Source organism: Neolamprologus multifasciatus, chromosome 23, assembly GCF_963576455.1.
Source record: "Neolamprologus multifasciatus chromosome 23, fNeoMul1.2, whole genome shotgun sequence".
NCBI classification, from domain to species: Eukaryota; Metazoa; Chordata; class Actinopteri; order Cichliformes; family Cichlidae; genus Neolamprologus; species Neolamprologus multifasciatus.
Genome location: NC_140460.1, coordinates 35,694,272 through 35,706,749, shown reverse-complemented (window position 1 = coordinate 35,706,749; position 12,478 = coordinate 35,694,272). Strand labels below are relative to the sequence as shown.

The following is a 12,478-nucleotide window of genomic DNA, read 5'->3' as shown; positions in this document are numbered from 1 at the left end:
AGGGTTTTTTTTTCCTGACCTTGTAACCTTTTCACTGAGGCTTATCTCTCTCTAAGAAGCTTGAACAATGAAATGTGAACTGATCCCTGGCACAGGAAACCATGTCTCTGCTGCTAAACCTGCACTCATTTCGCTTAAAATGGTTTCAGGCAATGCTGGTCTACTACTGTAGACCAAATATGGACACCGTGCATATAACGCTGAACATTACCGACCAATGTGCAGCACTGCTAATTTCCGCTCATTGCCTTTTACCCTGACTGCACGTGATGTATTTTAACAGATGTGTCAAATCAGTTTCAAATGAAATGCTTTCTAGGATTACATGTTTGTAACACGAGCTCATTAATTCACAGATGAAGAGCTGGAAGACAGCAAAACATTAAAAGTCAAAGATTGGTGTAAATGTTTCAGTGATGCATAAAATCCTGTTGCATTTGGCAGATGAGGGGTGTGTTCAGAGCATCAATGCACCTTCTTATTTCTGTATAAAAGTGGACACAGCCAGCCCACAGACACCCATATCTGATTATTAGTGCTAAGCAACAGACTAATAAAATACTAGAATTTCACTCTATACAACAGAAAACTTCTTGGGTGGGCTATACCACACAGAAAATTCAAGAAAAACACAGTGGGGAGATCCAGGTCACTGACTGGAAATAGTGGAATTGAGGCCTAGCGAGCGCCTACAGGCTGCAGCATCCTGTGTTGGCCCACCTGCCAATCAAAGCCACCAAGGCCCTAAACTTTAGGCCTTACCCGTGTGATTGCAGTAGTTATTGAAGTTTTGGTATCGATCTGATACCAGATACTGATACTTTTAACTTTGTGTAGGCAGCTTATGTGGGAGGATAAGTGCGTTGTGACTTATTTGATGAGTCACTGTCATTTTGCCAATTCTGAATAAATCAACTAACAAAACTGATGACCACAAAATCAATGTGATTTGTACTTTCACTTTTACAACATGCTTGTATCGATCAGTACCAATACCGATGTTGGTATGCTTACTATCGGTTTTTGGATTGTTCCGCCCACCTCTAGTTATTGTAAAACACAGTATCATAGGAGAAAACTTGAAATATTTATTTACATGGAGGCCAAAACAGTTTTTGTACCAGGCTGTAAACATGCTGGGGTGATGCTTTTTGAAGTTGTGCATTTTAATATGGGAGTTTTTGGGTTTGACTCACTTTTGAAAACAGCCTCAAGTGGCTACTAGAGGAATTGCAGTCTTTGGAGCTCCCGAAATTGATTTTTTATTTTTGCTGTTTTTGCAGCTACAGTTGACAGTTGCCCCCAAGGCCTTTAAGAAGTTGATGTCATAAGAAGTTATAAGGATACATTCACTATAGTCAGCTCTAAAAATCTTACAAACTAATGACTACTGTAATTCTTTATTATTAAGTGTTCCTGAAAACTCCCTGAGAAGCTTTCAGTTGATCCAAAATGCTGCACCAAGAGTACAGACAGGGACTATAAAGAGAGAGCATATTTCCCTAATACTAGCTTCTCTTCATTGGCTCCCTTGTAAATCCAGAATCACATTTCTCCTCACATGAATAATCAGGGTCCATCTTATCTTAAAGACCCCACAGTACCATATCACTCCAACAGACCACTTCTCGCTCAGACTACAGGCTTACTTGTGGTTCCTAGGATATTTAAAAGTCGAATGCGAGGCAGAGCCTTCAGCTTCCAGGCACCTTTTCTGTGGAACCAGCTCCCAATTTGGAGCACCCTCTCTACTTTTAAGATTCAGCTTAAACTTTTCTTTTTGACAGAGCATATGGTTATTAATAATAACTCTTCTTCTCTTCCACAATGTGTCTTTTGTCCTGTCTTCCTCCATCCCCAGCTGGTCGCGGTGGAGGTTTCTTGCTCTTGTTTATGATTATGATTATGTATGTTTAAATGGTAAATGGACTGGTTCTTATATAGCGCTTTTCTACTCTTCTGAGCACTCAAAGCGCTTTACACAACTTGTGCATTCACCCATTCACACCCATTCGCACAAGCACATTGATCTAAGTGCATTCTAAGTAACATTCACACACATTCATACTCCGATGGATGCATCGGAGAGCAATTTGGGGTTAATATCTTGCCCAAGGATATTTGGCATGCAGACTAGGGGAAGCCAGGAATCAAACCACCAACCTTCCGATCAGTAGATGACCTGCTCTACCACCTGAGCTACGGCCACCCCAATTATGATTGTGCTTAGTGATTGGGGTTAGTGGTTAAACCTAGGGATGAGAGACTCGGGAATGCAGTAATATGGCTATATGTCCTCACAAAGGTGCCATGTGCCCCTCCCCCTACACACAGAGTGGAGCAGGCAGCAGTCGCTGTAGGTGAAATGGTAGTGACAGAGAACGCTTTTAACCAATATGTGAGAATGACTGTAATCTGAATGACATCAGACTATTCAGTGTGCTTACCGGCATCCCTGGGAGTGTACCCACCAACTTTGTAGTGGACTGAATGAAAGATTGTTGAGAAAGGTGAAGATAAATTCTCCAATCATGAAGCAGATTCATGAACTACGCACTGTGTCTTCTTCTAATTGGGACTGGAGTATTTTTGTTCAGCCCGCGTCCCATTCTTTCCCCCCTCAGACTGTTTTTAGAAGGGTCAAATCTATCTCAGCTGTTATCAGTGTCATGTCACGCTGTTCTGTGGGTATCTGTGTGTGCGCATGTGTGTATCTGTGTGTCATGCAGTGCAGCTTCATAAGCTCCTTTATCAGCCGGGAGACACCCTCCTCCCCAGACTCCCGCTGTCTCTTTTCATTTTTCCCATACTTTCACACACGCGGGGCCACACATGCTTCTGCTTTCTCTCTCTCTCTATTACACACACACACACACGCACACACACACACAAACACACACTCCTTGTGCACACACAGCCAGCTTAACTCCCCCCCCCCTTATGGGCATCTGTGTAAACAAATGTCTCATGCACAGGTGTGTAAAGAAAGGAATGGGTCTATTAATCCTGGCTTACTTATTGTTTGGATAATAATAGCTCGCAGCAGCCTTTTGCTGATAGGTCTATTATTCCCAGACAGCAAGGTGGATTAATAGGAAGCTGGGATTAATACTCATCCCCAGCTCTATGCATGACCTCCTTCCTGTCTGCTGATTGTCTGTCCTTGTCTTAATTACCTCTTATGGAAATGGGCTTTATAATTACAGAAAGTCATCTTACCGTTATTTTATTTTATTTTAAAAAAAGCGATGTAACTTAACTAAGACTGATCTTAAAATGATATTTTTCTGGGTGGACTTTGGTAGAGGTGGAACAGTGCTCACCAGCTGGTTATCTTGTGGAGAAAACCAGCCAAGCCCAAAGTATTTATTAAACCATCACCAAACATTCAATTGACTATTAAACAAAAACAAGCGAGGAGGCATTCGTCTTACATTTTCTGAACCCCACCCCCTAAGCGCACTCTCCCCCACCCCACCTTTCTAGGATTCTCGCTCCAGCTCCAGCACAGGAATAAGCACAGGAGCACGGAGGAGGAAAAGAAGACTTTGTCCACGGTGTGTCCGCTCAGATGCATCACCGCCCTGCTCTTTTAATGGGGCAGCGCTGAACTTTGAAGTTCGGGGGGAAGCTTCTCCGAAGTGCGCTAATGTGAGTTCTGAACACAAGGAGACATGTCAGCCGCTCAAGGACTTCTAAACAGCGTCTTTTCCTGCTCGTCCCCTGCCTCCAAAGCCATAACCAAACGCAGGCTACGCCAGACCCGGAGCCTGGACCCCGCCATCATCAGACACTGCGGCACCGGGAGCGATGGAGCGGCCGCAGACACAGGTGCGTCCGCCGAGCGCTTGGCTGTGAAGCCGGCTTTACGCACCAAGATCCCGACCCTGAAGGAACCTATAACCCCTTCCCTCTCCTCTCCTTCCATACCTCTGGATGTTTCCCCGTCCTCCAACTTCCACTTTGACTATGACGTGGTTAAGCGTGCCAAAAGGAATACCGCCGGGGATTTACCGTTTATGGTGAGGGGAGCTGGTGCCGCTCCCTCAGGGAGCACCGGCACGCTGTTTTCCCCGCGGAGGTGGCTACAGAAGAAAGTGCAGCCTTCCAGCTCTCACTCTTACGTCGTGTGGAAGTCAGAGGTAAACCCCCTTCCCAGGGTGACAGTTTTTTTCTTCTTTTGGTGGCCAAAAGGAACAGATTAAAACGAAATCCCACTCTTATCTTTCAGCGTGCTAATTAGTTTTCTTACATGAATGCATATGATACATATTTGTGGGAGTTATGTGCCCTCCAACCCCATCGCTTTACTTGAAGTACATTCTTGAGCGTCTGTGAGAGAGCTCCTGGAACAATTAGGACAAATTCTTTCAGCATATGGACTCAAGACAATTCCAGTGAGCGCTAGTAGAGACATAACTGCTTGGGGGGGGGGGGGGGTTGGGGGGATCGATACTTTGTTTCTAGCCTCTTAAGTTTCGTGTGTAGCCTGCTGACTTGTGTTAAATGCATAATTTAAAAAGAAAATGTTCATATTAACTTCGTAAATGAAAAAATATACCTCAAACATGCTCTATCAAAAATATCTGAACCTCTCGTGTTGACTGTATATTTTATTTGTAGCCTGTAGCACATTTAAACAACAGAAATTGACCCAAAGTGCTTTAGAGACAGACAATGTAAATTCAAGGTTTCCAAAAACCCAGTTTAAAAAAGGTGAAAAGCTAAAAGATGTGTGTTTTCTAATTTCATTATGTAATTATTGTGAAAAGTAAATATCACAGCGACTGATTACTCATTCAGAATGTGCTTTTATAAGGTTAAAGTATTGGTATCAGCAGTCCTGGCCCTGCATTTACTTGATATCAGATCGATACCAAAATTGCACAATGCTATCTGAAATTCGACCATGACCTGAGGTAGCGAGATGTTGGAGCTTTACCTAAAAGATTTATGGGTTTTAAAAGACAGGGAATGTTTAACCCGGCCATGACCTCTGCACCTGAAAGCCCTACAGTACCAAAGCAGTACCATTTCAGCCTGGAAAGTGCTTTTTTTTCCTAGTCTGGCCCAAGGGCACATGGGTAATTAACTCAGGGGGAAGGGATAGCTCTGGTCCACCTCTCCCACCTGGATTTTTGTTTCTCCCTTGGTTGCATGGTCATTACTGTGTTTTCAGTCTTTGTGGGAGTCACACCTTATCCTGGGAAAGCAAAAGAAAATCTTACGGCACTTTGAGGATTAAATCACTCCAACAAAAGGTGCAATGAAGTGTCGATAGATTTTTCCCTCCTACTGTTGTCATCATTGGGCTGCTTTGGCTTTTGTCTTCACATAGATGTCAAACTGAGTGTGAATATGGGGCAGGCAGTAGATGAAATCCTTACCAAAACATACTTGGGGGACTTCTTTTAAGTGTGTGTGTGTGTGTGGGGGGGGGGGGGGGGGGGGGTGCATAGTTGGCACGAGTCCACCTGTACTCTGTCTGGAAAGGTATAATTTTCCTGCTTCTTTAAGCACTCAGTCTCCTTTTCTGCATATTTTGCTTGTATTTGATTGGAAGTGTGTGTGTGTGTATGTGTGGCGGTATGTGTGTGTGTGTTGATATGAGGGGCTTAAGGACACATGGCCGGGGACTTGGTTCTCACGACTGCGAGCAGTCACAGGGTCAAAAGCACGCAGCCATCAAACAGCTCCCCCATCATTTCCCATTAAAAGGAACGGCTCCAGCTCCGCTCTCTGTTTTACTTTCTTGCAGCACGCCTCTTCTTTCTTTCTCACACTCGCACGCACACACGCAGGCGTCCATACTTGCATTTTCCTCCCTCTCCTCTTCTGCGAGATGTCTCGAGGTTCTCAGAGAGCGGCGTTTCCCATCACTGTAAGCCTGTTTAAGTTGCAGTTTCCACCCCCCGATTGGGGCCAACATGAGGCCATCGGTATGGAGTCATTAGTGCAATCTGGACCGAAGTTATTGCACCTCGGAGTGTTTGTAAAATTACGGAGCCAAGAAAGTGTTACTGGTCTACTGAGATGTGTCAAACACCTATGGGTGTGAAGTAAAACTCTGAAATGAAGTGTAAGCATGTATTTAATGGTGGGAATCGAAAGAATTTTGCTTTTAACATTAGTTAAGATGCAATTAGTTAATTTTTTTCCAAGGTTGACATGATCGGGGGGTGTTGAACATGTTAACTTATGGGGCACGTGGATAAGGGCCTAGTCACAAAGAGTTAGAAGCCATTGGGCAACCGTCTGGCAACCACAAGGGAAAAATGTGGAAAACAACTTCAGATTGCCTTAGTTGGTAACAGATTGCCACAGTGGCCTGTAGTTTGCACAGAAGATGCCAACTGGTCTGCGAACACTTGACAACTACTCTCCGAGCGCTAGTCAGGCTGTGAGAAGTGTGACACAAACCGGACACGGAGACTGCTTGCCTTCAAAATAAAAGTTGTGGCTTTTGAAGAATGTTGGCTGCAGCAGCGAGCAACTTCAGTGTAAACTACAGGCAAGGATTGCAAGGAGGATTTTGGTGCAGCACCCTCTTTGCAGCCTAGCAACAGCCAACAACCACTCACCAATATTTCGGCTTAGTGACCGGTGGTTGCCAAGGGGTCATCAGACAGCGTTTGAACAATGTGCGCATGATGTCATGTGAGAAACCTGTATACTTAGGATTAATACTGAGGAGAGCCAAACTATGAAATTCGCATGATTTCATTTCCACTCATGACAAATGTAATCATCACAGCTTAATGAAATCAATAACACATGGTTTTTAAATACCCATTCACCAGAGGAACTTCCAATTCAGAGAAATAGCAAAAGAATGAGTCATCAACCTGTCAATCTCAATTACTCTGGATGATTTTTAAAAAGCACTTACAATTTGTTTCACTTAAAAAATTGCAGTTTTAAAAAGATAAACAATTAAAAAGACTGAACATGGCTTGTCTTGACGGGTTGTCAGGAGAAAGCCTCTACTCTCTAAAAAGAACATGGCAGCACAGATTCATTTTGCAAAGTCTTCTGGATCAATGTCCATGGACATACAAGACCACAGTGGAGATGTTTGGCCATAACACACAGCACCATGTTTGCACTGACATACTGTGTTTGGTTTTTACAAAACTCATCATAACAACTGTCATGCACAGTGGTGGAGGCGTGATGATTTGGGCTTTGTTTCCAGCCATGGGACTTGGCCACCTTACAGTCATTGAGTCAACCTTGAACCCGTCTGTATACCAAAGTATTGTAGAGTTTAATGTCAGGCCATCTGTCTGGTTGCTAAAACTTGGATGAAATTGGGTCATGCAGCAGAAAAATGATCCCAAGCACAGCAGCAAATCTACAATAGTATGGCTTAAAAAGAAAAGAATCACCTTTTAACCCTGGAGAACCCATGGGGTCAAATTTGACCCCATGGTTTCCCTAGAAAACCAATGGGGTCGGCTCTGACCCCATTGGTTCTCCAGGGTTAAGGTTGAAGCACCAGTCAAAGTTTGACTGGTGCTTCAACCTTATTCAAATGGTGTGGCAGGACATTAAGAGTGCGGTGCATAAACAAACATCTGCACACCTCAATAAAATGAAGCAATGCTGTAAAAAAGAGTGGATCAAAATTCCTCCATAACGATGTGAATGATACTAAAAGGGCATATGGTAAAAGGTTTATTTGGTTATTCTCAGGACTGCATAGATTCCCATGAAAATCTTCTTTGTCACACGCAAGTTCAAAATGAAAATATACCTTCAGTAATAAAAATAAGAAATAGTAGGCTGAGATAACCCTGACTTTTCATCTTTCGTATGCCTCAGATAAGTTCATAACACACTGAATCCTGATTTTGAATGACGCAATTTAGACGCTCAATCTTCAATTTTCTTTTTAATGTTTAACTGATAAATCAGATAACCTTGAAATGACATCACTTTGACATCATCAGGAGACAGCTCTCTTGTTAATTTTGTAAAGTATTATTGTATTTAGAGTTAAATACACAATAAAGAGGGGTGTGCTTTTTAGGGTGGACCTATGTTGTCGATGTACCCCTCTGTTGTGATGTCTGTTTTAAAAAAGAAGATAGAGATGGCCAGAATAGTCAAATTAAGCCTTCATAATGAGACTTTACAGACCAACTGGTGACATCCAGATGGTTACATTGATCTTTCGTGTACAGTCTACGAGAAGAACTGCGAGGTTGCTGCTGATGCAAATGCACTGCATCAACATTATCACATTACCTCTAACGAGGGCATATTTGTGTTGTTTTATTGTATGTATTAATAACATAACAAATGTTTAAAGATAAAGGTAGAGCAGCACTGCAATATCAGTGATGTAAATGCAGGTGCCAGTTCATGCATCGCTATCTAGTCAAAGTTCGGACATTTGCCCAGATAGAGATCCCACTTTAAATCATTTGCATGTGTACTACTGAGTGTGTATGCATGTGAACAGGGCAACCTGTGCAGACTGGTCTCAACCTATGCCTTTTTAAGGAGGGAGATATGGACAGAGAGGAAGAATGAAAGGGTGAAACATAGACGAAGTGAAGCAAAGCCTGACAGTTATATTGGCCACGATTGCTTAGCAGCTAAATTTTTCCACGCCAGGTTGTTGATGTTGAAAGAGCAAAAAGAGATGCAAAAAGAAAAAGAAAAATTCATCAGGCAGTACCCTCTGTGTTATTACAGTAGGAGAGGGGGATGGTGTGTGTGTGTGTGGGGGGGTGTCAGTGACTGGATGTGGTCCTTCTCGTGGAGTTATGGGCTCCAAAATTGGACACCGTATCAACACATGTTCTTGCAAAATAGCACGAGTATAAAAACAATGTAGGGTTTTATAGGCACATTCAGACACTGGTATTTGAAAGTTTAGCATTTGAAGCATGCGCTGAACCTTCACGAGCGCCGCTGTATTTCCAGGTACGCGCACAGAGAAGGCTCGGAGAGGAAACAGTGGTCGGCTAATTTAATCTTGCTTGTTTATGGGGCTCCAGATTGTTGACATTGTAGATCCTATTTTTAGAACCACTTACTCTAATGCTTTACAGAAGAGACTTAGTATGAAAAGAAATGTTACTAAATGATTGATAACAGATGACTTTGAGAAACTTAGCGCTGGGTCTTTGAGGTAAAAGCTTTGCCTTTTTGGTGATTAACATTCGTAACTGTAATCAAAATGTTACATGCACAATTACACACTGAGCTCCTAAGTAATAGCAGTGTTAGGGGGAAAGTGAAGGAACGTGGCGTGGGGAGGGGCAGACTAATCTAAATAAAGAGACAATAAAAGTTGATTTTTGCTGTAATGTCTCACGTGTTATTAGCTTCCAAAAGTGACGATACACAATTGGTGTTGCTTACATTTGCACAAAAGTAACCACAGTTTTTGTGTTTTTGTTTCCTTACAGCATTACTGAATCCCTTGGCATGAGAACTTCAGATAAGGAGAATTCCCATTTGAATATTCTACTTCCGCTTGTGTTTGTGAATTTTAACAAAATCTGAGGCATGACAGTTTTGTATAAGCTCTCAGATATGCAAGGTAAAAAACAAAGTTGGCATGCCTTATGATCTCCCCCAAAGGAATGCGAAGTTAGGAAATGGCTCTGTATTAGTGTTTATTAATCTGTCATTGTATTTTATCTCTTGATTATCTTCTGGAAAAATTACTGCTGCTTGCATCTAGTTGTTACCATTCTTAAAATTCTCGAAAGGCCCACGTGTTTATGCAACATCATCAAACTATGTCAGGGTGCTGAGCGCTCACAGAATAAGTAGAATAACACAACGATAACCAGTCATTTGTTTGTCTTCTTAGAATAAGTCAATTTGTCTCGTTTTCTTTGCTGGTCATTTAGGGTGGCACACATTGGTGTGGAATAAAGTGTCTCTGCAGGATGTTGCCATTAAATACTGTACCCGTGACATTTAAAGGCCCTGGAAGATGAGACTTGGGACTGTAGGTTTTAATTTACGTGGGCTCATATCCAAGTTGCCTATGTAACCTGGATAAACATATAGGTCATTTGTCCCCATCCTCTGAAAGTGACCCTAACAAATTCATACATTAAGTTTATATCACAGATTGTATATAAAAGATGTACATAGCCCCAGTGACCTCTCTCAGTACTTTAAATCTGACATATGCACTGTAGCTTTTTGGCTGTCACCATCTTGTTTTTTTGGAACCAGAAGACTACATTTAGACGAGCAGGTGGAGTTATCAGCTAAGGCATGCTCAGTATGCATACTTGGTAAGCTGTATCCATACACTGACACAGATAACCGGTAATCGTGTCACTAATCACTAAAATTGGATCCCTTGCTTTTTGGACATTTCTTTTCATTTAGAGTGCTAAATGATCAATTAACTCTAGCTAGCATGCTTGGTAAGGTAGAAGATACAGATAGCGAGAACTGGTAGTTCTAAACTAGAAGCAAAATGATAATGATAATCACATATTGTTCATCACAAACACAGGCAAGAGGTTTAGTGAAACTTTCCACATATACATTAGGGGTGCAACGATACACAAAATTCACGGTTCAGTTCGGTTCGATACTTTGGTGGCACGGTTTGATATTTTTTCAATACAAAAAAAATGTTCATGCCTTTTTATTAATTTGTCATTTATTAAATTTTCACGGCACATTTTGCACCACATCTCTGTGCGTTCATCATTTGTTTGAAGCCAGCTCACCTCCTGCAACCACTTTTCCGAGAATACGCGCTTCTTTTGTGGTTCGGACTCCTTCTGACATTTCTTTGGAGGTGGAGGAAAACCAAAGTAATTGCTTAAAGGAGCTTGCTTCTTCGACATCTTTAAGAGTTCTAAACAAATGTCTGTCCTCCTCCTGAAAATCTTATGTACGCAAACAGGCGTTGCCTTCTTATCTTGTGCGCGTTTTTTATTTTGACAGTGAATGCGCACCTGCGGACCACTTATGTGCAGCCCTGGTTATTTAGCTCGTCATATTGCAGCCACAGAAATTCTTTTGTCCATGAAACCATAAAGCTGCACTTTCTTTTTGCCTTATAGTCTGATTTGTCATAACTTTTCCGTCTTGTGGTAAGCTTTTCTTTGGCTGTCACTTCTTCACCCTGACCTGTCTTATTTGGCTCAGCAGAACTAAAATATATATCCTGTTGCTTTTACACAGACACTCACATAACGCTCAGCGATTCTCTGTGCGATCAACCTCTCACATGTTTAACCTTGCTGCGGGAGATTTCACTTGTCATGTTTGCATAGTAAGCTAACGATTGATAAGACGATGTCAGAGGAATTGGTGCGCAAATTATCATCACTCACCAATCAGTGCTGTCGCTCTCTATACACAGTTCGCGCGATTGCAAAGTGAAAGCAAAAAACAAGCGCAAATTCAAATGCGATTTCAATATGTCGCATATTGACAGTGGCTCACCGATGCCAATGACATAATTACCCAGCTACATTTCCGAAAGAATGCAAAAGCATTGACATATATTTTTCCTTCCTACGATAGGCCGACGGGCAGGGCAGGGCAGCCCGACTGGGAAAATTGCTAGCCCCGGGACGTTGGGCTAGCGATTTTGCGAGCCCTGTATCTGATTGAGGAATCACTCATCTTTGGAAAAGAGAGTTTATTACAGAGAAATGTCTCTTTCCAAAATAAAAGCTATACTATACGCTTCTTCTGGGCTATATTCTCAGCAGCATATTAAACATATCAGGTCCCCATAAGGAGAATCATGTGCTAACGGCTGTCTAAATGACTCGGGTAAAGTTTGTAGCATGCGTGCTTGTTGTTTTTGTCTGCTTCCACTTGTCTTTGCACTAGGATGATGTCGGAGTAAATGTGCAGTCATATTTGTTGTGTTCCCACTAGTGCTGTCAGCGTTAATCTGAAATGAGGTTAACGCCACAACATGGCAAATCTCCGTTAACGAGCTACCGCGGATCACCCCGTGCGTGGGGCTGGACGGCCAACACGTTAACGAGCTAACTGCGCTAACACACTAGTTCCCACCCATGTAATTGAGCATTGCTGGCACATCCAACATACTGTTTTACTTTAGTCCATGACGCGCTTACCTTGAGGGTCATACTTCATATGAAAACCAAAATAGTTCCAAACGCCAGATCTGAATGAGGGTGGGGGAGGTTCAATTTGCCATGTTGCAAGGAGAGCTTAACTTCTGTCTGCTAGCTTGCCCTGCGCTCAGTGAATCTGTGTTCGACTACTCCGCCTAGGCTGCACTGTCGAGCGCAGATCCACTGAGCGCTCAACACAGACAGCACCATCAGAAGGAAAGTTGATAAAAGAAATTAAAAATGTTGTATTGTTCGATACATATGCGTACCGAACCGAAAGCACTGTATCGAACGGTTCAATATCGATACGAGTATTGTTGCACCCCTAATATTAGGGGTGCAACAATACTTTTTTATTTATTTTATCAACTTTTCTTCTGACGATGCTG

The 12,478-nt window shown here is 42.4% G+C and overlaps 1 protein-coding gene across 4 annotated transcripts in view; it reads left to right on the top strand.

Moving 5' to 3' along the window:
- The first annotated feature begins 3,069 nt into the window (after nt 1–3,069).
- The window catches only part of LOC146492078 (rho GTPase-activating protein 6-like), a 108,057-nt gene continuing 98,648 nt past the window's right edge, over nt 3,070–12,478 (top strand). The window contains exon 1 of one of the 4 annotated variants that reach the window (XM_085150271.1): nt 3,070–4,142. In XM_085150271.1, the coding sequence (XP_085006397.1) occupies nt 3,675–4,142 (468 nt within the window). In that variant the 5' untranslated portion in view covers nt 3,070–3,674. The remainder of the gene's footprint in view (nt 4,143–12,478) is intronic. The other 3 variants (XM_085150268.1, XM_085150267.1, XM_085150269.1) reach the window with 3 other exon arrangements.